Here is a 24745-nt window from a genome sequence, read left to right as displayed (position 1 = left end):
TAAAAATTTGAAAATAAACACTTCATTGTTACCTAGTAACATTTAGGTAGAAATGTCAACTATTTTTGTGAAATGAAAGTAACTATTAAATAGCATTTGCTTGGCACTCTGGGAAAAAAAGGAATGATATGTGCTATGACATGGATGAATCTTGAAAACACAATTAAGTGAAAGAAGCCAAATACAAAAGGCCATATATTTTATGACTCTAAAAATCCAGAATAAGCACATTTATGAAGCAGAAAGTAGATTAGTGGTTACCAGAGGCTATGGGGAGGAGAGAACAGAAAAGGGCTCATAATTTGTACAAGGTTTCTATTTGGGGTGATGAAAATGTTCTGGAATTACATGGTGGTGAGGGTTGGACAACTTTATAAGTATTCTAAAAACACTGAATTGAACACTTTTAAAGTGAATTTTATGGTACGTGAATTATATCAATAGTTTTTTTTTTAATGAACTTACTGTCTAAACTTCATACAACCAAAATTCCCTGCTAACAGTGTGAAAAATATTGCAGTCTTTATAAAAAAAAAAAATTAAGCCGGAAATGAAGAGACCAGCCAGGCGCAGTGGCACTCGCCTATAATCCCAGCAACCTGAGAAGCTGAAGCAAGAGGACTGTGAATTCAAGGCCAGCCTCATCAATTTATCAAGTCTCTGTCTCAAAAAATAAAAGAACTGGGGATGTAGCTCAGTGGTAAAGCATTGAGGTTCAAACCCCAGTATCAGGGAAAAGAAAAGAAAAAAATAAAGAAATCTAGGGTGAGCAAGATCCAAACTAGGGATCAAAAAAGATGCTCTGGGATCCTCCTTGGACTACAGAATCCCAAATCAAAGCTCCTAACCCAAAAAGGTTATGGTCCACACTTTTAATCCCAGCAGATTGGAAGGCTGAGGCAGGAGAATCTCAAGTTCAAGGCCAGCCTCACCAAAATTAGCAAGACCCTGTCTCAAAATAAAAAAGGGCTGGGGATATATAGCTCAATGGTAAAGCCTCTCTAGGTTTTGTTATATTATCATTATTGTTTTTTTTTGTTTGTTTGTTTTTGTTTTTAGTTATCGGCGGACACAACATCTTTGTTTTTGTATGTGGTGCTGAGGATCGAACAAGGGCCGCACGCATGCCAGGCGAGCGCGCTACCGTTTGAGCCACATCCCCAGCCCTTGTTATATTATTATTAAAAAAAAAAAAAGTTATGTCTACTCCAGCCACATAAGTGATGAACCTTTGCACCAATATCTTCCAGCCATCAGAGAATAAAATACCTTTCTGATTCTCAAGAGTCTGCTGGTTTGATATAGAGAAATATAAACAAGCCAGGTGTGGTGGCGCACACCTGTAATCCCAGTGGCTCCAGAGGTAGAAGCAGAAGGATCACAAGTTCAAAGCCAGCCTCAGCAATTTAGCGAGGTGCTAAACAACTCAGTGAGATCCTGTCTCTAATAAAATACAAAACAGGGCTGGAGATGTGGCCAAGTGCCCCTGAGTTCAATCCCCGGTGCCACCCCCCCATCTCCCACCACCCCCCACCCGGCTAAAAAAATAAAGAAATACAGACAAACCACTGAGCTTGAAAATTTGATTATAGCTTGTTTCCTATAACTTCAAGGTGCAATCTCATTATTCTATTAAATGACACCACTACTGTTATATTGTTAAGAGCTTTAATGTTAATGATGATACCAACAATTATAGGATGCTCACTGCAAGACAGAACCCTTCATTAGATCCATAAGCACAGGACCATGTCTATCTTATCTTCACACACAGCACTTAGAGGACATAGTCAGGCACAAAGGAGCTCAATATCTAGGTACTGAGCGAATGGATGCCTGAATGCCAGGCACCTGGCTAGGAAATGTAATCACTTTCCCCAATGCGCATCTTCCAATGAGCTGAACAGATCAACACTTGATAAAACTTGGCAATGTGTGCTAAGTGATCTAGCAGATAATTCTGAGAAACAAACAACAACAACAACAACAAAAAAAAAAAACCCCACACAGAACAGCCCATTTTGGACCTGTTCTAACCTGGTTCCAAGATGATAAAAGCTCCATAAGCCTCCACCTACTGGTAGAGTCAGGTGAGGTCAAGGTAGTTGCTGGGAGAATCATCATCTTCTCAACAGTCTGCGGGGAGGGAAGACTAAGTCTGGGAATTCTCTCCCATGATAATCTATTGTCATGAATCTATTAACCCACAAAACTACTACCCAGAATATCTAAGAGCCGGCACATGATAAGGTGCATGTAAGCACCATTAGGTACAAAATTAAATGTCTTGGGATTACATTAAGCACCCTCCAAATGATGTATGCAATGTATACAAATAAAGATATCATTTGGTATGAAACTAATACTCCCTATTAGCATTTGGGGACTTTTTTGGCATTTGGTGCCCAGAGGTATTGTTAAGCACATATATTCATGCATCCGGGTTCAGAGACAAAACTTGGAAAAAGAGCTCAAGGCCACAGGCTATTTTTTCTTCTGAAAAGTTATGGATAATTATTTAACATGTCCTGATGGCATAATTTTATTGTGTAAAATAAGGATATAGCCATCTTTGCCATGATTTGATAGTATAATTGCCAATTAATAAATACTGAGTAAGAAAATAACTGGTGAACCAAAACCAGACTTAAATTTTTCCTTCTCCCTTTCATGTTATTTTGTTCCTTGTTATATGAATATATTCAGCCCTAACTTAAGGTCATTTTCCTCTGAGCCAGAAAGGAGAGAACAGTCTTCTACTTAGGTGATAGCAAGACTGGTTTTCTATCAGGGGAGGCAAAGGTAAAGAAAAGATAAGATTCCCTTTGATGAGGGCCTGGAGGCTCCTGCTCTACTTGTTCTGCCTGTTTGCAATCAATGATCCCACTCAGCTCTATTCATGGAGAGAAATAAGCTCCCTGACCCTAAGCCCTGCCAAAGGGCCACCCCACCCAATCCTACACATCTGAAATAGTCTGGGTCCTGACAGAAAGCAAATATAGGAAGGACACCAAAGCCACCCTTCCCCAACTTCTGCTTTTCTTTCTTTCAGAGCTTGCTGCTAGACTCTCTAGATCTTAGGCTAGTCAGAAACACCTGAATCCCACTCCTAGCTTTACCAGCATGTGGCATTAGAAAATGCCAAAGATTGATGACTCCTAGAGATAAAAGAAATGAAGTATACTTAGAGTATAACATAGTTCCTTGGCACACAGTCAGCACAAATATGAGCAAGTATAACTTAAAAGACCAGCCCCCTGGGAAAACACCCAGGTGCACAGCACTAGCTGCGGGACTTGCACCTGCTTGCAGAATTACTTAATCAGGGACTATTCCAATGTGGTGAGACCTAAAGAGATTCTATACGTAAAAATGAAAGATCACTGCTTACTTCAGATTCCTCTTCCCCTATCAAAATAACTTGTTACTACTAATACTGTCCTTATAGCTTGCTTTTCAGTATGTGACCATCTAATATCATATTATTAGAAAGCTCACACCTCCCTCCCTGTTCAGCAGTCAACCTCTGACCCAACCAGGCTATAGGAATGATGACTGCCTAACAACTCCAACTCAGCCTTCACAATCATTCCAGGAAGAACCATCACCCAGGGATTCTGTTCCCCATAGTCCTGGAAAGGGAAAAGGAGTGATGCAAAAGGAACTAAAGAGCTTTGTTCAGCAGACCACTAGAGACTTTAGAAGTTAAATCTCAAAGAAAACACTCCTAAGTAGCTCAGCATCAAGGTTCTTCCAGTTCTAGACTCTCTGGCAAAAAAAAAAAAAAAGGATCTAATCTGTACCAACCACAATCCCACATTCCTCTAAAGTTTTATAAAGATATTCCCTGTAATATAGAAGGCAACAGTCAGCTCCTTCCCCAAGATATGCAAAGAACTATGGGCAGTTTGGTTATTCCCTCCCATCACAATAGAGTGCTTATAAAATACTTCATCCTACACAACGTCATTATTTTATACCTTTCCACTGAGGTTCCAAAACTAAAGTTCAGAGTTATTCTCCAAATTAAGTTCCTACTAATATCTTTTATTTGTTGGTTTCAGGTTTATTTTGCTTTTTGGTTTGTTTTTGGATGAGTTCAGAAGAAGAAAGAACTAGAAAAACAGAACATTCCCACTCTTATCAGAACTGCGATCAATACCCTAAAATGCAAGTAGGTACTGATTCCTCCTTATAGACACAATTATGTAATAAGCTTCATCTCATGCCCAGCACTGATCTCATGTTATATCAGCACAGGGACAGAATTTGGTTGATATTTTTATTTCTTCTAGGGGAAGATAATAAGGTAAGGGACTCTTCCTTGAGAAAGTCAAGGCCACCTTCATTATATTTAAAAGAACATCAAGCAATGATTTATGTTCATGGCCTAATTTTCAAACAGGATTTTACTAAAATGTGTCAAACAGATCAGTAGCTAGTCTATTTTTAAAATCCAAATGATAGGGAGATCCCATTCCAATATTGCCAGAAAGTTCTATTAAATTTGTTTCCCCAACACAGCAAGTTCAGAAAATTTCCTTTCGTTATATCCTAAAAGGAGTATATACTTTGTGTTTATCCATGTATGTATTAATAGAGTTTCATGTAAAAAACACAATCATTTCTCAATCAAATGTTTTCTTAAGATGACGGAAGTCACGAGGTTGGTCTCACAAACACATTGAGCACATTTGCTAAGGGCAAAGATCACTTTCTTCCACTCTAGTGTCCCTAAAGTGTTCTATTACTTGAGAGGTCAGGAATTCCCCTCTCAAGTCTTGTAACTTTGGTGGTGCCTCCCACCCTTGCTTCAGACACTGCCTGCAGCTCCTCTGCATCCAACCAAGCTGGAGAGAATGTTCCTATATAGATGATTCACAAATTTTTTTAAAGGGATCACTTTTTAAAAATATTTTTTTAGTTGTGGATGGGCACAATATCTTTATTTTATGTATGTATGTATGTATCTGGTGCTGAGGATGGAACCCATGCATGTGAGGCAAGCACCACAATCCCAGCTCTTCAGGGGTCATTTTTAACTCCAAGATCAGCTTCTCTGACCACACCCAACTTACTCAGTTCACCTCCATTTACATCTGAATAAAGCATTCCAATTCCAGGACAGGACACACTGAGTCATTCTCAAGACAAACATCACACTCAAAAAAACTGTTGGGAAGAGGAAGAACTTCTAGATGGGAGATGTGGCCCTTATTACACAGCATGGCATACCCATATTTTCCCAAAATGAAAACAGATGAAAGCTCTGATAAAGGCTTAGGGACTTAGCAATAAAAGCATTAGGCTAGACAAACAAGAGAGAACTAGGCTTAATCACATCATGGGAAACTGACTCAGTTCTCTTGCTCAAAACCTCCCTTCCCACCCACCATATCTGTTAACATTTCCCATTCTTCCCAGCTCTGAACTTCCCAACTAAAATGTATGTATGCCATGCCAGTGATGGTCTGGTCTGTGCTATTCACCACTATATCCTTAGCACAGTGCCTGACACATAACAGGAAATCAATGCACGTTTGTTAGATGAATAAATACAGTACAGAATCTAGATGCTATATTCTAAGAGAAGGGACAGTATGCTAAGCATTACTATTCAGGATTCAACCACTCATGACTTTAGAATAACCTGGAAAAAGTTATTCATCTTCTCAGGGACTCAGGTTTTCTTACCTATTACATGATAACATAACCTAATTCACTAGATAGCTATAAGAATTAAATATGATCATGTACAGTGGAGATGTTTAGGAAATGCTAGAAGTGTTAACTGACATTGTAGTTATAGTTGCCCTGGATTACTGCTGAGTCATTACTACCACAGAATTTCTTTCCATTATCCCAAGCAAAAACCCTCCTTAGGGAAGGTTTCCAACAAATGCCTCATTAAAGAAATAGCGATAGGCAGGTATAGTGGCACACAAATGCAATTCCAGCAATACAGGCGACTAAGGCAGGAGGATGGCAAGTTCAAGGTCAGCCTCAGCCACTTAATAAGCCCCTCAGCAACTTAGCAAGACCTTGTCTCAACAGAGGGGCTGGGATTGTGGCTAAGTGGTAGAGTGCTTGGCTAGCATGTGTGAGGCACTGGGTTCAATACTCAGTACCACATAAAAATAAATATATTGTGTCCATCTAAAATATTTTTTCAAAAATAAAAATGCAACTAGAGGAATAGGATATAGCTCAGTGGTAAAGTACCGCTAGGTTCAATTCCCAGGACAAAAAAAAAGAAAGAAAGAAAACAGATAATTGGGCATACTCAATCACTCTCCACCTATTCCCTCCCACAAAAGGATGCATCTTTTCAATTAAAAAAAAAAAGTTATAACATTGCATAATATATACATTATGCATAAGAAAGTATTAGTAAGTCTTCTTCAAAAAAAGGTCACATGATTCCAAGAATTACTACACCAAAGACTCACTAAAATTATATTCTCAGCTTAAGATGAAGATCTTAGTAAATGACACCGCTTTTGTTTGTTGATTCCCCTTTGGCAGGGAAAGGACAGGGTCTAAGTTGCCAAGGCCAGCCCTGAACTTGTGATCCTCCTGCCTCAGGCTCCTGAGTTCCTGGTATTACAGGTATGCGCCACCACACCCAGCTATGACACAGCTTTATAAAGAGATCTTTCATGTCTGGAGAGGAGAGTGAAAGGGGCCGATTTCTATTCTACATGGATATGACAGTGGAGCCCTGGTGAAGTGGAAATAAAACATAGTACTTTAAAGTCAGTAGTAATAGTAACTCTCCCAGAAATATCATCCTCTGAATTCTCATAGCATCCTCTCAGTACCACCTGGCCATTACTCACCCTATTTTCATAGGTTAGTCTTCTATTATCCTACCCTCTCTCCCAAGGGCAAGCTCTTTTTGCCTCAGTGCCCCTTTATTATCTCCTTTAGTTGTCGGCATATAGTTGCCACTTGTTGAATGTTTGTTGAATTAACTGATTTAGTTCATGCTGTGGTTTGAGGAATGTGTCCCCTCTAAATTCACAAAGTAACTTCATCACCAATGTGATAGTAGTAAGAGGCGAGGCCTTCCAGGGGCAAAGAACTCTCATGGATGGGACAACAGGGCTTAAAGGAAAAGGATGCTTCCTTCCAACCCTTCTACCATGTGAGGACACAGCACCTGTCTCCTGTAGAGGAAGAAGCATTCAAAGGCCACTATCTTGGAAGCAGAAAAATGCCCTCATCAGACACCAAAACTGCCAGTGCCTTGATCAGCTTCAGGTATTCTGTTAGATCACCATAAATAGACAAGACATTCATATCATTCATTCCACAAATGATATTTGAACACCTACTATGTGCCAAACACTAATATAAATGCTGATGAACAGAAGAGTCAAAAACCACTGCCAGATGAAAATGTTCTAAAATTGACTGGTGACGGTTGTACATACCTGTGAATGCTATAGGACGCTGAACAGTGTACTTTAAAAAGGGTGAATTATACAATACATGACTCCTATCTCAATAAAGCTGGGTTTTTTTTATTTGTTTGGGTGCTGTGTGGATTGAACCCAGGGCCTTCACATGCAAGGCAAGTACTCAACCAATTGAGCAATATCTCCAGCCCTTAAAAAAGTAAATGCAACATTTAAAAGTATTAAAATACTAAGTTTTCTAATGATAAAATTTGGTACTTTTCTGTAGTTTGTAATTTCAGTATTTTCACATGCTAGGTCCATGCTATTTTTACAACTGGAAAATAATAAAGTATATTTGGGGGGAAAAAAAACTGTTCATGGGAAAGACTGTTTTTGGGTAATAAAAATGTCTTAGAACTAGAGAATCAGGAATCTGCATGACAAATATGTAACAATAAACCCTACCATTATGAATAATTATAATGCACCAAAAAATATGGAAAAATAAAGTAAAATAAAAAATATTGAAAAAACTAGATAGGGAATAGTTGCACAATGTTGTGTGTGAACATACTAAATACACTTAATTGTACACTTTAAAATAGCTAATAAGGCTGTGGGTATAACTCAATAATATAGCACTTGCCTAGCACGCATGAGGTCCTGAGATCTATCCCTAGCATGGAAAAAACAAAAACAAAAAAAGGCTATTGTGAATTGTGCAATTTATAATTCAACTAAAAAGCAAAACTCAAAAAAAACACTGTCCTCATTGAAATCACTCTCTAATGGGAAGAAGAGAGACAGTATTCAATTAAAAGATATGGTACACAAAATACCCATCAAGTGAATAAACAAACAATGTTATCCCCACATAATGGAATAGTACTCAGCAATAAAAAGTAATGAACTACTGAGACCTGCAAAAACGCAGCTGAAACTCCAAAACACAAAAATACAGTGAGTAGCCAGATGTGGTGGCATATGCCTGTAATCCCAAACTACTTGGGAAGTGAAACAGAATTGCAAGTTCAAGGCTAGCCTAAGCAAGTTAATGAGAGCCTTTCTCAAAATAGAATAAGAAGGGCAACAGAATGGTATAGCTCCTTCTTTATGTGTTTCTCAACTTTTACAAGACCCTGGGATGAACAGCCAGTACTGCCACCCCGACCAAAACAAGAAAAAACCATCACACACCATGCTGAGTAAAATTAGCCAGACTTAAGGGCTGGGATATAGCTCAGTTGGTAGAGTGCTTGCATGACATGCACACGGCCCTGGGTTCAATCCCCAGCATCACACACACACACACACACAAAAAAAAAAGCCAGACTCAAAATAATACTACATGATTCTTTTAGGAGAGTCAAATCTCTAATCTATAGTGATAGCAAACAAATCAGTGATTGCTGGGGAATGATTTCCTAGAGGCCCAAGAAAACCTTTTATGTGGTAGAAATGTTCCATGTCTTGAGTATGGTGGTTACAGGTGTATTTAGTTGTGAAAATTCATAAAAACTGTATACTTAAAATGTATGCATTATATCATGGATAAATTATACCTCAAAAGTTATTCTTAAAAATGCATGTTATGCCAAATGGTGACATGATATGACATGATATGAAGTACAGCTGGGCATGGTGGTGCACTTCTGTAATCCCAGTGGCTCTGGAGGCTGAGGCAGGATGATTGTGAGTTCAAAGCCAGCTCAGCAAAAGTGAGGCACTAAGCAACTTAGTAAGACACTGCCTCTAAATAAAATATAAAATAGACTGGGGATGTGGCTCAGTGGTCAAGTGCCCCTGAGTTCAATCCCGGATTCCAAAAAAAAAAAACACTAGAAGTACAAGGTGGGGATAAGAATTGTTCTTTTAAATATGGTGGTCAAGGAAAAAAGCAATTTAAAGCCAAAATGTTTAAGGCAGCCCTTTTAAAAAGTGTTACAAATTCAATTTTGTATGGTAATGGGAGAAAAAGATATGTCACAATGAAAAACAGTACCTTAGCTTAAAATCATTCATATTTAGCTATAGAAATGTTTTCCCCTGAAATTGGCAGATATAGTTTCTTAATTCATGACAGAGGTGTTGGGGTAAGAGCAAGGGGAAGATATAGGAGGGGAGGAGAAATAGGAAAGGAGGAAAGGAGGAAGGTTGTCTGTCAAATAAGCCAGATCTGAGTAACAGAATTTATTGAGACATGGGAGAAAAACAAGGGACCTATCAACTACAAATTAAACCCACAGTCACCAGGACCTGAAAGGCTATGGAGGGGGGGGCGGTATCCTCAAATAATCTCTACTCAAAGACAAACAAGATAGCTGGGTTTTCCATGGATTGATGGCCTCTACCATCCCTCCCTAGACTGGCTTCATCTTGATGAGTTTTCATTTTAAAATATTTTTTAAGGGCTGGAAGGGTGTAGCTTAGTAAGAGAGCACTTGCATAGCATGTGTGAGGCCCTGGGTTCTATTCCCATCACTGAGAGGAGAAAAGAAAAAAAAAGGCTATTTTCATAACTTTTTCAGAGAGATTACCCCAATTATTATAGCACGCAATTGATAATTCTATAAATGCTCATGGCTATTATTGAATGATACATGTAAGGTAAATTGAGCTCCTTGAAAGAAAAGATTTTAAGAGATTACGGGGCTGTAGCTCAGTGGCAGAGAACTTGCCTAGCATGTGTGAGGCACTGGGTTCCATCCTTAGCAACATATAAAAATAAACAAAGACATTCATTCTGTCCATCTACAACTACCAAAAAAATTTTTTTAATTAAAAAAAAAAAGATTATGGAACATTTAGTCATGTAATGGTATACTCAGACAGACATGACTGAGCTGGAAAGTAGAGAATTTCTAGAATATTCTTTCACTGCTCAGGGTCGTGTTTTCCCTTAATTTAAAAATGGTGTGTCTGTGCCAGGATATGACCCTGTCATTCTTTTTAAGGATTCTACAATGTAGAATCAACCTCTCTCAAAGACAGTAATAATCTTCTCAAGATCGGGAAGGGAAGAAATAATTTTGTAACAGTGGTCTACTTTATCCCTTGTTTCTCTGCCACTGCAACTTATTTTTTAAATGGATATGTTTCTTTCTCTTCCTCTCTTCCTGCTCCTCCCTAATCTCTACCCCTCCCTAATCTCAGGGAAACAGGATTACCTTTCTTCCCCATTTTAGGTAAATTTATCTGTCCTTGTACACACCTGCCATAGGAACAAGTAATCTAGACTTTGGGAAGGTACCAGAAGATCTCAGAAATGACTATCTCCCAAATTAGCAAGTGAATCACAAAGCCAACAGAGAATACATGGAATACAGCCTTTGAATCACCTCTTTAAAAGTTCCCTGTTAATGCTGATGGGGAGAATTACAGCCTCTAGAACAGGAGTTCCCTGTGTTTCCTCTTTGCCAGCAAAGCAATAAAACTTTTTCCTTTTTCTCAAAATCGTATACTCACTATTGGATTAACACTGGGGACAAGGACCGAGCTTTTGGCAACAACTTCAGGAGCTATCAGAAAGCCAAATTATCCTACAGCAAAGTCAAAACAGAGGTCAGGGGCTTATATATGGCTGGAACATATCTCTGACCAAGAATCCCAGCCACCACCAGGCTGACCACATAAACCAGTCAAATAGAGCCTCTTAATTGCTGGGCAAAAGCCTTGAAAAGAAGGACACAATGAACAAAAACATCCTCCAAGAGAGCAGCCACCCGTTCCTGCCTCCAAAAGTCCCCTATGTGTCTCTTCCCATAAGACCTTCTAATTCTTTATGCCTAGAATTTTTATATCCTTGTTTTCCTTCCCTTTTTCATGATCTCTCTACTAGTTTTCCTCTGGTTTCCCATCACCAATCAAATGTGCCCAAAATGCCAGAGGCAATGGTGCACACCTGTAATCCAAACTACTCAGGAGGTTAAGGCAGGAAGATCACAAATTCAAGGCCATGGACTAGGGTTGTGGGTCAGAGGTAGATCACTTGCCTAGCATGCATGAGGCACTGGGTTCAATCCTCAGCACCACATAAAAATAAAATGAAGGTACTGTGTTCACCTACAACTAAAAAATAAACTTAAAAAAAAAAAAGAAAGAAAGAAATTCAAGGCCAGCCTTAGCAACTTGGTGAGACCCTGTTTCAAAAATTAAAAAGACTGAGAATATAGCTCAGTGGTAGAGCACCTCTGAAATCCCTGATTGGGGTGGGGGTGTGGGGAGGGATCAACACATTTAGCAGTTCTAACTTCAGACAGAAACAATAAAGGTATTGTGTCCATCTACAATTAAAAATAATTTTTTAACCAACTTAACATGAAATCTACCTATATTAACCTAAGCTTGAAAAGATAAATAGTTGCCCAATTAATAAAAAAAAAAAATCAATCACTTCAAGGAACTACAGATAAAGAAAAAAAGAGAAGCACATAAACTGGAGGTAATTTAAAATAGTTAAAGACAAGTTCCCTAAAAAACTGACTCACAGTGGTTTCAATGGCTTATATAGGTCAAGTTTTAAACATCCTGGTACTAAACAAAATAGTCACCCAGGTTAAATGACAGGAATCTGTGATAACTGAATGAGCCCAAGGCTCAGAAAGCTCACAAGATGCTAAGCAGAAACTGAGGGCACATAATAGGGGCTCTTTCATCTTTCTGTTTGTCTGAGTCATCCTCAACCCTGTGTTTCCCAGTAATCCCATTTAATGCCTCCCCTCTATCACCATCACTAAACAAAGGGGGCTTTTACTTGAGTTTTGAGTGAAAGGCGAGAGTGGGGGAGGAACACTCTGCTACTCATCCAACTATTGCTTATTATTTTGACTAAAGCAGATCTACAATTTTCGTTACTTTTTTTTCTAAACATGGCACCTAAGAAACCCATGGTAAATGTATTCATGGTTCTAAGCAGAATTTGCCAAAGAAGTAACCAGCCACTGCACCAAAATTAGTCCTTACACTATAACAGTCTGGCCATTTAAAATGAAAACTGGGAGAATTCAATATTGGAGAAAATTTTGATTCCTCTGGTTCATAATCTGTTGACCAAGATGGAGTCCTGTGGGGTTTCTTCCAGCCTCACTGAAACAGACGGCCAGGATAGAACAAGCCCCAAGAAGCTACCCTGGACCAGGAACCAGAGGGAGGACAGGACCTAAGAAGCCAACAGCACATGAGACTAAGACAGATGTGGCACAGAACTGTGGCAGACCAGCACAGTCAGTTTGTGGTAGAGAATACCCATACAGTAAGAAAACACACTCTGCTATTTTCCATTTCTGAATCCCACTAGAATAATGTCTCTTTTAGCCAATTAAAAAAAAAAAAAAAAAAAGTCCCAGTATTTTGGGCAGCACTATTCTGGGACTGTAAACAAGTGAAGCAGCCAAGCAACGTGATGGGTCTTCTTAAAGGAACGGTCTCAATAAGATGACCAATGACTTGGCTGAAGGGAGGAGAGAAGACTCTCATCTTGGACTCCCATTTCAAAGAGAACATAAGACTACTTCTGAGTCCAGGAGGGCCTGGCCCAGGTGGACACTTGGTCAGCCTCTCCTGAGTCACTGGGTTTCCTCATGAGCCTGCATGGTCAGCATGAAGGCTTAACTGCAGAAGACTTTTTGCCACAAAAAGCCCCTGGGCCCAATTGCTGTCCCAGTCTCCCAAGACAAAAGAGGTGAAGTTTCTCTGCTCTGCTCTCTTAAAAATAGGACAGTCAGGGGCTGGGGATATGGCTCAAGCAGTAGCGTGCTCGCCTGGCATGTGTGTGGCCCGGGTTCTATCCTCAGCACCACATACAAACAAAGATGTTGTGTCTGCCGAAAACTAAAAAATAAACATTAAAAAAATTCTCTCTCTCTCTCTCACACTCTCTCTTAAAAAAAAAAAAAAATAGGACAGTCATGGGAAGTCTATAGAAGAGACCAAGAGGAGACTAAGGTAGTATTTAAAAAAAAAAAAAAAAAAAAAGGAAAAACCTGTGTGGGATTTTTTTTATATATATACCAGAATAAAGGAGGAGGAAAACCCCATTTAGTGTTTCACCTTTATTCCTCTTGACTGGTAAATATTCTGACAAAACAAGATGTCTGACTTCCTTGAGACCCAACAGATAGAAAAATACCATCCTCTTCCTCCACTAAGAACCCTAATTGCTAGAAACTTTATTCTTCTATCCTTCGAGTATTAGCTAAGGGTGTTCCCTCTGGCTCCAGGGGATTATAGAAGACTTGTCAGTGTGGATTATTTATTTATTCAGGCTCTAAATCTTTAAGTCCTTTGGTTTTCCTACTACTGTTCCACTGAGGCCTAGAAAAATCAATGAATGCAATCCAGAAAGACTAATCATTTCAACTACAGAGACAACAAAATATGCCAAATAGGAACATTGATTTCACCAGATTATTTTTGAGGAGTAAACAGAACCCAAAGAAGGAAAGCTGGTGTTTGTTTAAATATTTTGTCCCTGATACACATACATATCATCACATATATATATAAACATCCTCACACATATACATATATACATACATGTTTTTTATCATATACATCTCCTTCTTAAATTTTTTATTTTTAGATACTGGGGATTGAACCCAGGGGCACTTAATCACTGAGCCATATCCCCAGCCCTTTTTATTTTTTCTTTTGAGACAGGGTCTTGTTAAGTTGCTTAGGGCCTTGCTAAATTGCTGAGGCTAGCCTCAAACTTGCAATCCTCCCGCTCCAGCTTCCTTAGCCAGTGGGATCACAGGCATGCACCACTGCACTTGGCTATCTCTGATATATTTTCCACTTAATTATGATCCAGATCACCTATTAGATTGAATCTTCATCTGTTATATCAGTTTCTCAATCTCAGCACTACTGACATTTTATAACAGATAATTCTTTTTGTGAGGGGCTAGCCTATGCTCTATGTAAGATATTTAGCAACATCCTGTAATCTACCCACTAGCCAGTGGCATATAACTCCTAACCCCAGTTGTGACACAAAAATGTCTCCAAACATTGCCAAAGGCAAAATCACTCCTGGTTGAGAACCACTATTTTAGATAACACCAAATGAGATTAATTTAGCTCTCTATTGTATAAATCAGGTACTTCATTTTATCAATTTAAGTCAATAAAATCTGGAGTATTAAGTGGGTGGCATTTGCACAAGCCAAATGCCTAGAATCCACTACTGAATTCTCTTACTCCCTCACTCCTCCTCCCAATGTATCAGCATTTCTGTTTTTTACTTCCATACTTTGTCCCAAATTCATTACTCTCTATCTTCCCCATCTAACTCCAAATCCATTTCACCTTCTGCAACAGGTTCCTATGTGGTCTCTCTGCTTTCCCTCATCTCTCTACGATCACTACAATCTAACTTATTTGTATAACTCAGTCTCAGGCCTCTTATCACCCTTAAAATTAAATTCACACTTCTTTCCATGGCCTGCAAGGCCTCCTGTATCTGGCACCTGATTACTTCTACACTCTTTCCTTATCACTCTCTGCCAGCTCACTCCAGCCACAATGGCATTCTTTCTACACCTCAAGCATGCTATCACCTTCAATTTTTTCCCCAGTCCCTTCCACCTGGACTTCCCAAATCAGTAACAGGTCTCTTCTTAAAAATCACCTCTACAATAACACCTTATCTGACCATCCTTCAAAAAAGGCTTCCAACTCACTCTTTCTTAATAATACTTACTACATTTGAACCATCTTTTTATGTTTTTGTTGTTGTTGTTGTTGTTGTGGTGGTGGTGGTGGTGGTGGTGGTGGTAGTGGTACTGGGGATTGTGGTTATCTGGCTCTACCACTAAACTACACACTCTGCACTTTTTATGTGTTTATATGTGTGAAATCTGCTTTCACCACATAAATAGTAAACTATATGAAGGCATGGGCCTTGACTATTAATGTTCCTGGAACCTAGTAAGTGCCTAGCATATAACATAAAAAATGTAATGAATGAATCAATGTCTTTGGCTAGTAGGCCAACTGTGTCAATTTAAGAATGATAAGTGACTTCTGACTTCTGACATCCAAAGTCAGTCTCTCCTCAAATTTACCACTGAACACACACTCAAATGATAAGGAAAGAATAACAATTTCCCTTCTGAAAAAAAATTAATCTTTTTAGATTTTCCAAAAGAAGCTGAGTAATTCTTGAATTACAAGCAACAAATTTTAGGAAACTCTAGGCCACAGAATTTGAGGAAACCACATGACAGTAGCAGCCTACAAAGTGCTAAAATGATCCCTATGAATTAAACTGAAAATTATCAAAACCCATAAACGGCCAGAAACAAAAAAGGAAAAAACAAAAAAAGAAACAGAGCCTAATTCTGAGTCCTCAGTGCTAAGAGGAAGGGATACTCCAATGTATATAACATTGTCTCTTACCTATATGTAGAATTATGTTTCCTTTGATCCTCACAACCACAATGAGGAATTGGTAAACTGGTACTGATGACCATAATAATAAAGTTTAATTGAAAAGTTTGTATGATTCAGTCAAAGACAGCAGAAGTATAATAGTTAAAAGCTAGGATTTTAGGGCTGGGGCTGAGGCTCAGTGGCAGAGCCCTTGCCCAGCTTATGTGAGGCACTGGGTTCAATCTTCAGTACCACATAAAAATAAACAAATAAAATAAAGGCATTCTGTCCATCTACACCTATAATTTTGTTGTTGTTGTTGTTTAAAGCCAGGATGCCTGTGTTCAAATCCTTTGCCACTTACTGTAACTTGATCTTGGCAAGTTACTTGACTCTCTGTGCTTCAATGTCCTCATCTCTGAAACCCAATCTACTTCCTAGGGTGTGGTAGACTGAACACTGGCTTCTCCCCAGTGCTATTCACATCCTAATCCTTGGAATCTGTAAATATGTCACTTTATGTGGCAAAGGGAACTTTGAGATGTGATTGAGTTAAGGACCTTGAGATCAGGAGATTATGGTAGATCATCTTTGTGGGTGTAATGTCATCACAAGGATCTCTATAAGAAGCAGCCAGGAGAGGAAATGTGACAATGGAAACAGAGAGGCATAGAGAGGGATTAAAAGAAATGTTATACTGCTGGCTTTGAAATGGGATGAAAGGGCCACAAACCAAGGAATGCAAGCAGACTCTTGCAGCTAGAAAAGACAAGGGGATAGATTCTGCCCTGCAGCTTCTAGAAGGAATATAACTCTACCAATCTGTTTTAGGATTTCTGACCTCCAGAACTAGAATAAATTTGTGCAGTTTTAATGCACTAGATTTGTGATGACTTGTTACAAAAACAATATGAAAATAATAAATAAAATAAAAACAGTTATCATTAGGATTAAATGATCTCATACAAGTACAAAGAATAGTTCCAAACAGCAAAGTAATTATATGAGAAAAGACCAGAAATGAGGGGATATTCATAGTAGTACTCCAGATTAAGAAAATGAATTTCAAACTAAGCACGGTAGTGCACAACTATAATCCAGCTACTTGGGAAGCTGAAGCAAGAGAATGACAAGTTCAAGGCCAGCTTTGGAAACTTAGCAAGACCCTTTCTCAAAATTAAAAAGAGTTTTGGGATGTAGCTTAGTGGTAGAGCACCCCTCGTTTCAATCACCAGGACTAAGGGGCAAGGAGGTTCATAAACTCGGAAATATCTAATATTTAAATTTCACATGTCATTCAACAAAAGATTCTATTTCTAAATACAGATACAGGATATTCATCACATCCTTGTTTGTAATAAATAAAATATCCAGTAATACACACATTCAGTCCCAAGTTTTCAATTCTATTTATTTACTTATTTTTATGTGGAACTGAAGATAGAACCCAGGGCCTCACACATGCCAGGCGAGCACTCCACCACTAAGCCACAACCTCAGCCCCCAAGTTTTCAATTCTATATAGGATGATGGGACATAATGGGTTAATAGACTATATTACAGAAAGGCAATTCAAATAAATACTAGGCATTCTTTAAATAATGAGACAGATCTCAATGTTCTGGTATAAAAGTCCCACAAGATATCCTTTAATGGAAAAAAGGCAAGAACAGCCAAGCATAGTAACACACGCCTATAATCCATGAAGCTGAGGCAGGAGTTCAAGGCCAGCCTGGGCAATTTAGTGAGAACCAGTCTCAAATAAATAAATAAATAGCGTTGGGATGTAGTCCAGGGTGAGCACCCCTGGGTTCCATCTCCAGAGCACGCAAGTGCAAGGTGGGGGTGTTGGGGAGTACAGAACAGCACACACATTAAGTTGCATTTTTGCTTAAAAAGGAAAAATAAATTTATTTATAATTATACATGAAAAAATCTATATGGGCATGCAGTTAACTATTAACAGTGATTGCTCTTTTTAAAAATACAAGTGTACAAAGTAGGAAGGCAATCTTTTCATTATATGTTCTGTTATATTATTTTGGTCTTTTACTAGTTATATGTGTGGTACCCATTTTGAAAAACTTCAGTTGAGATATGACATCACATATTAATCAACAAGAATTTATGCTCTGATGATGTGCTTACCATTGTACACTGTACAGAGAAAAAAAATTCTCTTATTCTCCAGGAATTTATTATCTAGACTTGTATCAAACAATGACCTTTCTCGGGCTGGGGATGTGGCTCAAGCGGTAGTGTGCTTGCCTGGCATGCATGCGGCCCGGGTTCGATCCTCAGCACCACATACAAACAAAGATGTTGTGTCCGCCAAATACTAAAAAATAAATATTAAAAAAAAAAAAAAGTACCAAAAAAAAAAAAAATGACCTTTCTCATTGTGTTGGACAGTCACCTATCAGAAAACTGAACCAGATATTTTCTCCTTAAGATTTTTCTACTTAGGACTCTGGAGAATGAATGTTCACCTAAAATGAACAAATTCTGTGTCTAATCCATTAGTTCCAACCAGTATTGCTTGCAATTAATAAATTATTATTTCCTGGAAACTGGCCAATATTTATGGAGAGAGAAAAAGCATAAGTCTTTTTACCAACAGACCCATTATATGCATGACACAATAACACACACACACACACACACACACACACACACACACACACACAAAGATGAAGGACAAATTAATCTTCAGATAGTTGGATTCCTCTTTACATTTCTTTACACTTTCCTAATCCTCTAAGGAACATAAATCACTGTTAAAAAAATAATAATACACATCTTTATTCCTCAAAAACACATTCTTTTTAAAAAGTGCCAACCCAATATTCATGAGGATTACTGGCTCACCCCAAATCTTCCTCTCCCTTTAGGAAAGTGCCAACAATACAAACTGTGACTTTCCAAAGATGGACATTAAAGAGAATTGATAGCAAAACCAATAAGAATCATCCAAATCCAAGTGCTCCATTTATAAAATATTTAGTCCACAATGTCGCTCAATTAGAGCATAATCCATAATGAAGACATTATTGCTGACAAGGGAGGCTGAATGGGATCTGGGTCACTCTTCCATAACTCTACTAGTTCTTCTCAAACCAATAAAGAAAAGTCTGTGTTAGCAAAGTGTTTAGCTGACAATGAAAGTACAGGCTACCATCAGCTTATCCAAGAAGGAAAAAAGTAGAGATGAAATATATTTAGTGGGTAAGTGGTAAATGGTAACTTACACATGTAATCCTCCCATCCCAAACTGGAGTCATCATCATCATACAAGTACTGAGTCAATGGACCATAAGTCCATTGTATCCCCATGGATACTGACAATAAACTGGTATTGGACACTGAATGCCAGACCCTGTAAGTCCTTTCCATTCCTAATCTCTTGGAATCCTCTCAGTAATCCTATAAAAGTTGACATGAAACAACTGAGTTGATGAACTTAAATAACTTGCCCATGGTTATACAGCCAGTGAATGGTAAACTAGTATGTGAATTCAAGCAGTCTTCCCTTGAAAGCCCACTTGAATGTGTAGACATCACCTTACCTCTTCCCAGGTCAGACATTACCATCTCCTAGCTTCACCCATGGCTTGTTACCCTTCCCCCCAACTAAAATCAAATATCCTCTAGTTATTCTAGATGCCCACACTGGCTTCAGAAGTTACTATGATTAAAATGTCTCCTCCAAAATTTAAGTTGAAAGTTAATTTCCAGATTCATATGTCCATGGTATTCAGAAGCGGAGCCTTTGGGAAGTAACTGGGGTTAGACAAAGTCATCAAGCTAAGGTCCTCTAATGGGCCCTGAGCAGTAGCATGCTTGCTCTGTCTCATCCTGTAATGCCCTCTGCCATGTTATGATGCAGCAAGAAGGCCTCACCTGATGCCAGTGTCATGGCTCTTGAACTTCCCAGCCTCAGAACTGTGAGTTAAAAGAATCTTTAATCGGGGGCTGGGGGTGTGGCTCAGTGGTAGATCGCTTGCCTAGCATGTATGAGGCCCTGGGTTCAATCCTCAGCACCACATATAAATAAAAAAAATAAAGGTCCAAAAAATATTTAAAAAAAAAAAAGAATCTTTAATATTTATAAATTACTCAGACTCGATATTTTGCCACAGTAAGAGAGAAGTCTCTACATGAAAACATAAAGAAAGATACTTTTCTCTTTCTGGGAGCTTGGGGGAATAGTGCTGGAGAATCAAGCCCAGGGTCTTGTGCATGCTAGGTAAAGACTCCCACTGAGCTACATCCCTAGCCCTAAAAGGTACTTTTTGAAGATCTCTCTCTTTACATCAAGACAGTAAGCTCATACCTTATTATTTAATGCTACCATGGACCCGGTTAGTATTTCTTTCCCTGGATATGCACAGTTCTTTATCACAGACATTTACACACAACTTGCCGAGTATTCTCTTTCAGAAAGCTGTTTTAAAACAGTTCTAAGAACATATCTGCTCCAAGGCCATGTGAATCCCACCATGCCCAAGTGCTTACCTAATAATAATACTAACAGCTGGCATATACTGAGCATTTAGAATGCAACACACTTTAGAGTCTCATTTCATCCTCACAGAAGCCCAATGACTAGGCACTATTCCCATTTTATAGATGAAGAAACTAAGTAACTCAAACAAGTAACTTATCCCCAGCTTATGATGTTGGTAACTAAATCTGACTCTAAGCCCTCAGAGGTGTTGGCTTTTAATGATAAAAATGTGAGCTCCTGTTGGGCTTGGTAGGCTAAAGTAGGTAGATGTCAAATTCAAGGATGTCCTCAGCATTTCAGGAAAAACTCAGCAAGAGGGCTGGGGTTGTGGCTCAGTGGTAGAGTGCTTGCCTAGCATGCATGAGGCACTGGGTTCGATCCTCAGCACCACATAAATGTAAAATAAAGATATTGTGTCCACCATTAAAAAAAAAAACAAAAAAACCTCAGCAAGACCGTGTCTCAGAATAAAAAACAAGCCAGACACGTGGCACACACCTGCAATCCCAGTGCCTCAGGAGGCTAAGATAGGAGGATCACTAGTTCAAAGCCAGCCTCAGCAATGGCAAGGCACTAAGCAAATCAATGAGAACTTGTCTCTAAATAAAATACAAAATAGGGTTGTGGGGTACTAGGGTTGTGGCTCAGCGGTACAGCGCTCGCCTAGCTCAGTGCCACGTAAAAATAAATAAATAAAATGAAGATATTGTGTCCAACTACAACTAAAAAAAAAAAATGTTAAAAAAAAAATAGGGCTGGAGATGTGGCTCAGTGCCCCTGAGTTCAAACCCCAATACCAAAAAAAAAAAAAAAAAAAAAAAAAAAAATTAAAATAAATAAATAACAAAAAGAACCGTGGGTATAGTTCAATGGTAAAACACCTCTTGGTTGAATCCCCAGTAACAACAAAAAAGAGAGCTACCTTCTATCTGCTCCAAGGCCATGTGAATCCCACCATGCACAAGTGCTTACCTGAATCTCTTCATTTTCATCTACTAGGAGGAAACTCACAACCTTCTCAGTCATCTTCTTCCTCTTGGTCTCCTCATCCATCTCTTCCCCCTCCAGGGACTCCAGGACCTTACTAACATGGTACACAGTAATAGGGTGTCTCCTCCTGTTACCCCCACAATGAGTCCTCTTCTGGCACTCCAGACACAAGTTGATTTTACAGGTCTGGCACCTCACGGCTGCCCTCTGCCTAACACCTGGAGAATGCCCATTGGGGCCTTTGCAGGGGTCACAGTAAGGGACATGGCCAGCTTTGAGTCTTATCCGCTCATGGTTTCGAAGGCGCTCCTGCCGATGGAGCTCCTCCTCACAGCGGAGACACTGCAAACTGCAGCACTCATCACACTCAAAGACAGCTTCATCAGTCCCGCTACAGGCATAACTTTCCTGGCACATGAGCCCAGGATTCAGGCCTTTCTCTGCTGGGGAAGTCTGGGCACTCATAACTCAGACTGGTAAGGAAGCACACCCACCATATAACAGTCACTGAGCTTTTCCAAGAAGCAAAAACAAAGACTTTGAGTCTGAAGACCGCACAAAATTTCCACAGGGTTCTAAACACCTCACTTAAAAAAAAGAAAACCTGTCCTATTATAATTCTTTACACACTTGCAAATGGTTGATTTTTTTTAATTTTCTGCCTCCAAGATTCTTATAACAGCAGCAACATTGATTTGGTTTGAAGATTTCATCCTTCATAAAGTGCAGGCAAAGATGCAGTCAAATGAATTTGACAGAGTCTTTGATGGCAATCAGAGTTGTGATGGGTTCACACACATGGGCTCATCTCTTGTGCCTCAGCCACAAAGTTTTTGTAATGAAATTAAGTGGTCAGGAGCTTTTCAATATAATTCAACCTCAAGTCGATATTTCAGTAGATGCCTACAATAGAAGAAGAAAAAGGATTTCACTCATCTAAAAAACAGAGTGCACCTTAAACAAACAAAAAGACTCTGATTAAATACTAAGCAAAAATTACAGACAGAACTCTGATTCTTGCTGGTAAAACTTATTCTGTTTTTTTCTGATACTACAAATTTCTTCCCAAAATCATAGGTAAGGCTCCTCCTTTTAAAAACAAACATCAATTCTAGGCTCAGGGCATTTAAAAGACTTTGCTGTTCTATTCCCCAAACTGATACACTCTGTTCATTTAATTATTACATTTAGAATCAAAATCACTAAGCAAACTGTCCTCTGCACCTCACAGTTAGGAGGTGGGGAAAGAGATCTGTAAAAAAACTAAAGAAAAAAAGATAGTAACAATAAACTTTAGACCCATCAAAGTTCTGGGCAGATCTGGTTATCCTTGTAACTGTACTGTTTCAACTCTATAGACAGATGCTTAGAAATAACAACAATCACTATTTCAAGTTCAAAAACAACAACAATTATTGAACTTCCTTTTGTCCCTTCTTTCTGAAACTAGGGGGAAAAAAAAAAGAAAAGAAAAGAAAGAGGGAGCAACAGGAGGTAGGATTCCTGCACTATGGCCCTCGGCAAAGACAGGCCAGTAGTTAGTCAAAACAATTTTTTCTCTTGGTCATTCAAAAACTAACTTAAAAATAACTTCAAAAAAAAAAAAAAAAAAGATAACTGGGGCAGGAAAGAGGCTTTGGTAACTTCTACAATTACATTCCGAATCCCCCCTAGCCCTAACCCCCATTCCAAAGCCCCAACCTAGTGTGAAGTCTTCCTTACAGATATTCACTCCTCTCCCATGGTAATCAATCTATCAATCTTATTTTTAGATAAACAAGGAAGGCGAAGGGAGTGACTAGGGAACCTTATTTACACCCTAATCTCTAGTCCTGCCCAGGCTGCTCCCAAAACGGAAACGAAAATCAAAACTTGTCACAAATGTAAAAAGCATAAAATCATCCTTCAAAGAACACCTCATCCCCGCCAGGCCAAGCAAACAATCTGCCCATTCGGGCCCCCAGCTCGACGCCTCTCCCCAACCCGGGATTCCTCACCCTTCCTTCCTCCCGGACAACACAACCACAATCCGAGGGGTAGGAGCGGAGCCGAAGAACAAAGAAGGCCCCCCAAAATCCCCCCCACGCCGGCACAGCCCGGAGCCGAATCCATTGTTTATGCCACCCCACCCCCACTCGAGCCGCACCCGGCCCCCCTTCCTCCCGGGGGCAGCCGGAGCCCCAGGACGACCGCTTGCCCGGTGCAGGGCCGTGCCCTCCCCGCCCTGCCAGCGGTGGCCCGGGGATCCCACCACGGAGAAGCTCGGCCTCGGCGAGGCGGTGTCTGGGGGCCGTGGGACGCCGGTGGGGGTGGCGGCTGTTCCTCAGGGCACCGGTGGATCCATCCTCATCACCATCTCCGCCCCCCCCTCCTTCCAGGTTGCCTCCCGGGCTTCCTCCTCTCCTGTTGTCAGTTGGAATCAGCTGATCGGAGTGAACTTCTCCCAGCCCCGACTAACAGGAAGGCGTGAGCCGTGCAGCCCCGGAGGGAGGAGCGGCGGGGGGCGGAGCCCGACGTCGGGGGGGAGGGGCAGGAGGGCACGCACCGCCTCCTGGGAGTTGTAGTTCTCAGGATACATCCTCTGTCCCCATAACCCGGAAGTGCAGATTCCAGGTGACTACAACTCCCAGACACAAGCGCGGCTCTTACAAGCGGGCGGTGAAGGCAGGCCATGAGCATTTCGGGACTTGGAGTCGTTGTATTGACAGTGGTTTCCGCAGGTTTCAGAGTTGTTTAGGGTACGGGCTTGGGGAGGAATGGCGCCAAATTAGACAACTGGTGTGATAATGTTTAGTGTAAATGGGAAATGCCGAAGGAAATAATGTAGTTTCAAATAACCCTTATTGCGAATCATTCCTTCTGAAATGTGTAAAAACAAGCGGTCTCCACTTAGCCAATTTCATCCAGCACAAACTGGAAAAAACAGGAAGAATTAAGATAATTTCAAGTAGTCTTGAGGGAGTTTTGTTTTCCCGACAATGGTGGTCACCAAACCCATCATTAATTTTTTCTCCTCCCTGCTCTTTTTCTGACCTTTCCCTATATAACTTCAGAACTTATACATTTTAAGTTTTCTTTAGGGTTTGCTTTAAATTAAACTTTTTCTACTAATTGCTATCACTATTAACTGGCTTTTTCTGTTTGTTTTTTAAACTCCGAGGCACTCAACCACTGAGCCGCATCTCCAGCCCTATTTTGTAATGTATTTAGTTAGAGTCAGGGTCTCACTGAGTTGCTTAGTGCCTCGCTTTTGTTGAGGCTGGCTGTGATCCTCCTACTTCAGCCCGTGCCAGCCTAGCTGGCTTTTTTAAAATGGTCTTATATTTGTCTCATGCATTCCCTTTTCTTTTCCATTTTTTTTTCCATTTATTTCTTGAAACAACACTGAAAGAAAGCCTGATATGATGAAAAGAGCACTGGTCTGTGATGTCTAAGATTCGGTGCTTGCTCTAGAAAAGTTCCCTGACTGCAT

The 24745-nt window shown here is 39.8% G+C and overlaps 1 protein-coding gene across 1 annotated transcript in view; it reads right to left on the bottom strand.

Annotated features, from left to right (window-relative positions):
- Zfyve1 (zinc finger FYVE-type containing 1) overlaps positions 1-23740 on the bottom strand; it is a 59090-nt gene extending 35350 nt beyond the window's left edge. The window contains exons 1-2 of the mRNA XM_076849922.1: positions 23525-23740; positions 21256-22176 (exon numbers count right to left, since the gene is read on the bottom strand). Coding sequence (XP_076706037.1) covers positions 21256-21738 — 483 coding nt within the window. The 5' untranslated portion in view covers positions 21739-22176; positions 23525-23740. The remainder of the gene's footprint in view (positions 1-21255; positions 22177-23524) is intronic.
- Between the last annotated feature and the right edge of the window lie 1005 nt (positions 23741-24745).

The sequence above is a fragment of the Callospermophilus lateralis genome, chromosome 3, assembly GCF_048772815.1.
Source record: "Callospermophilus lateralis isolate mCalLat2 chromosome 3, mCalLat2.hap1, whole genome shotgun sequence".
Taxonomy (NCBI): Eukaryota; Metazoa; Chordata; class Mammalia; order Rodentia; family Sciuridae; genus Callospermophilus; species Callospermophilus lateralis.
This window is presented reverse-complemented; position numbering and strand designations above follow the sequence as displayed.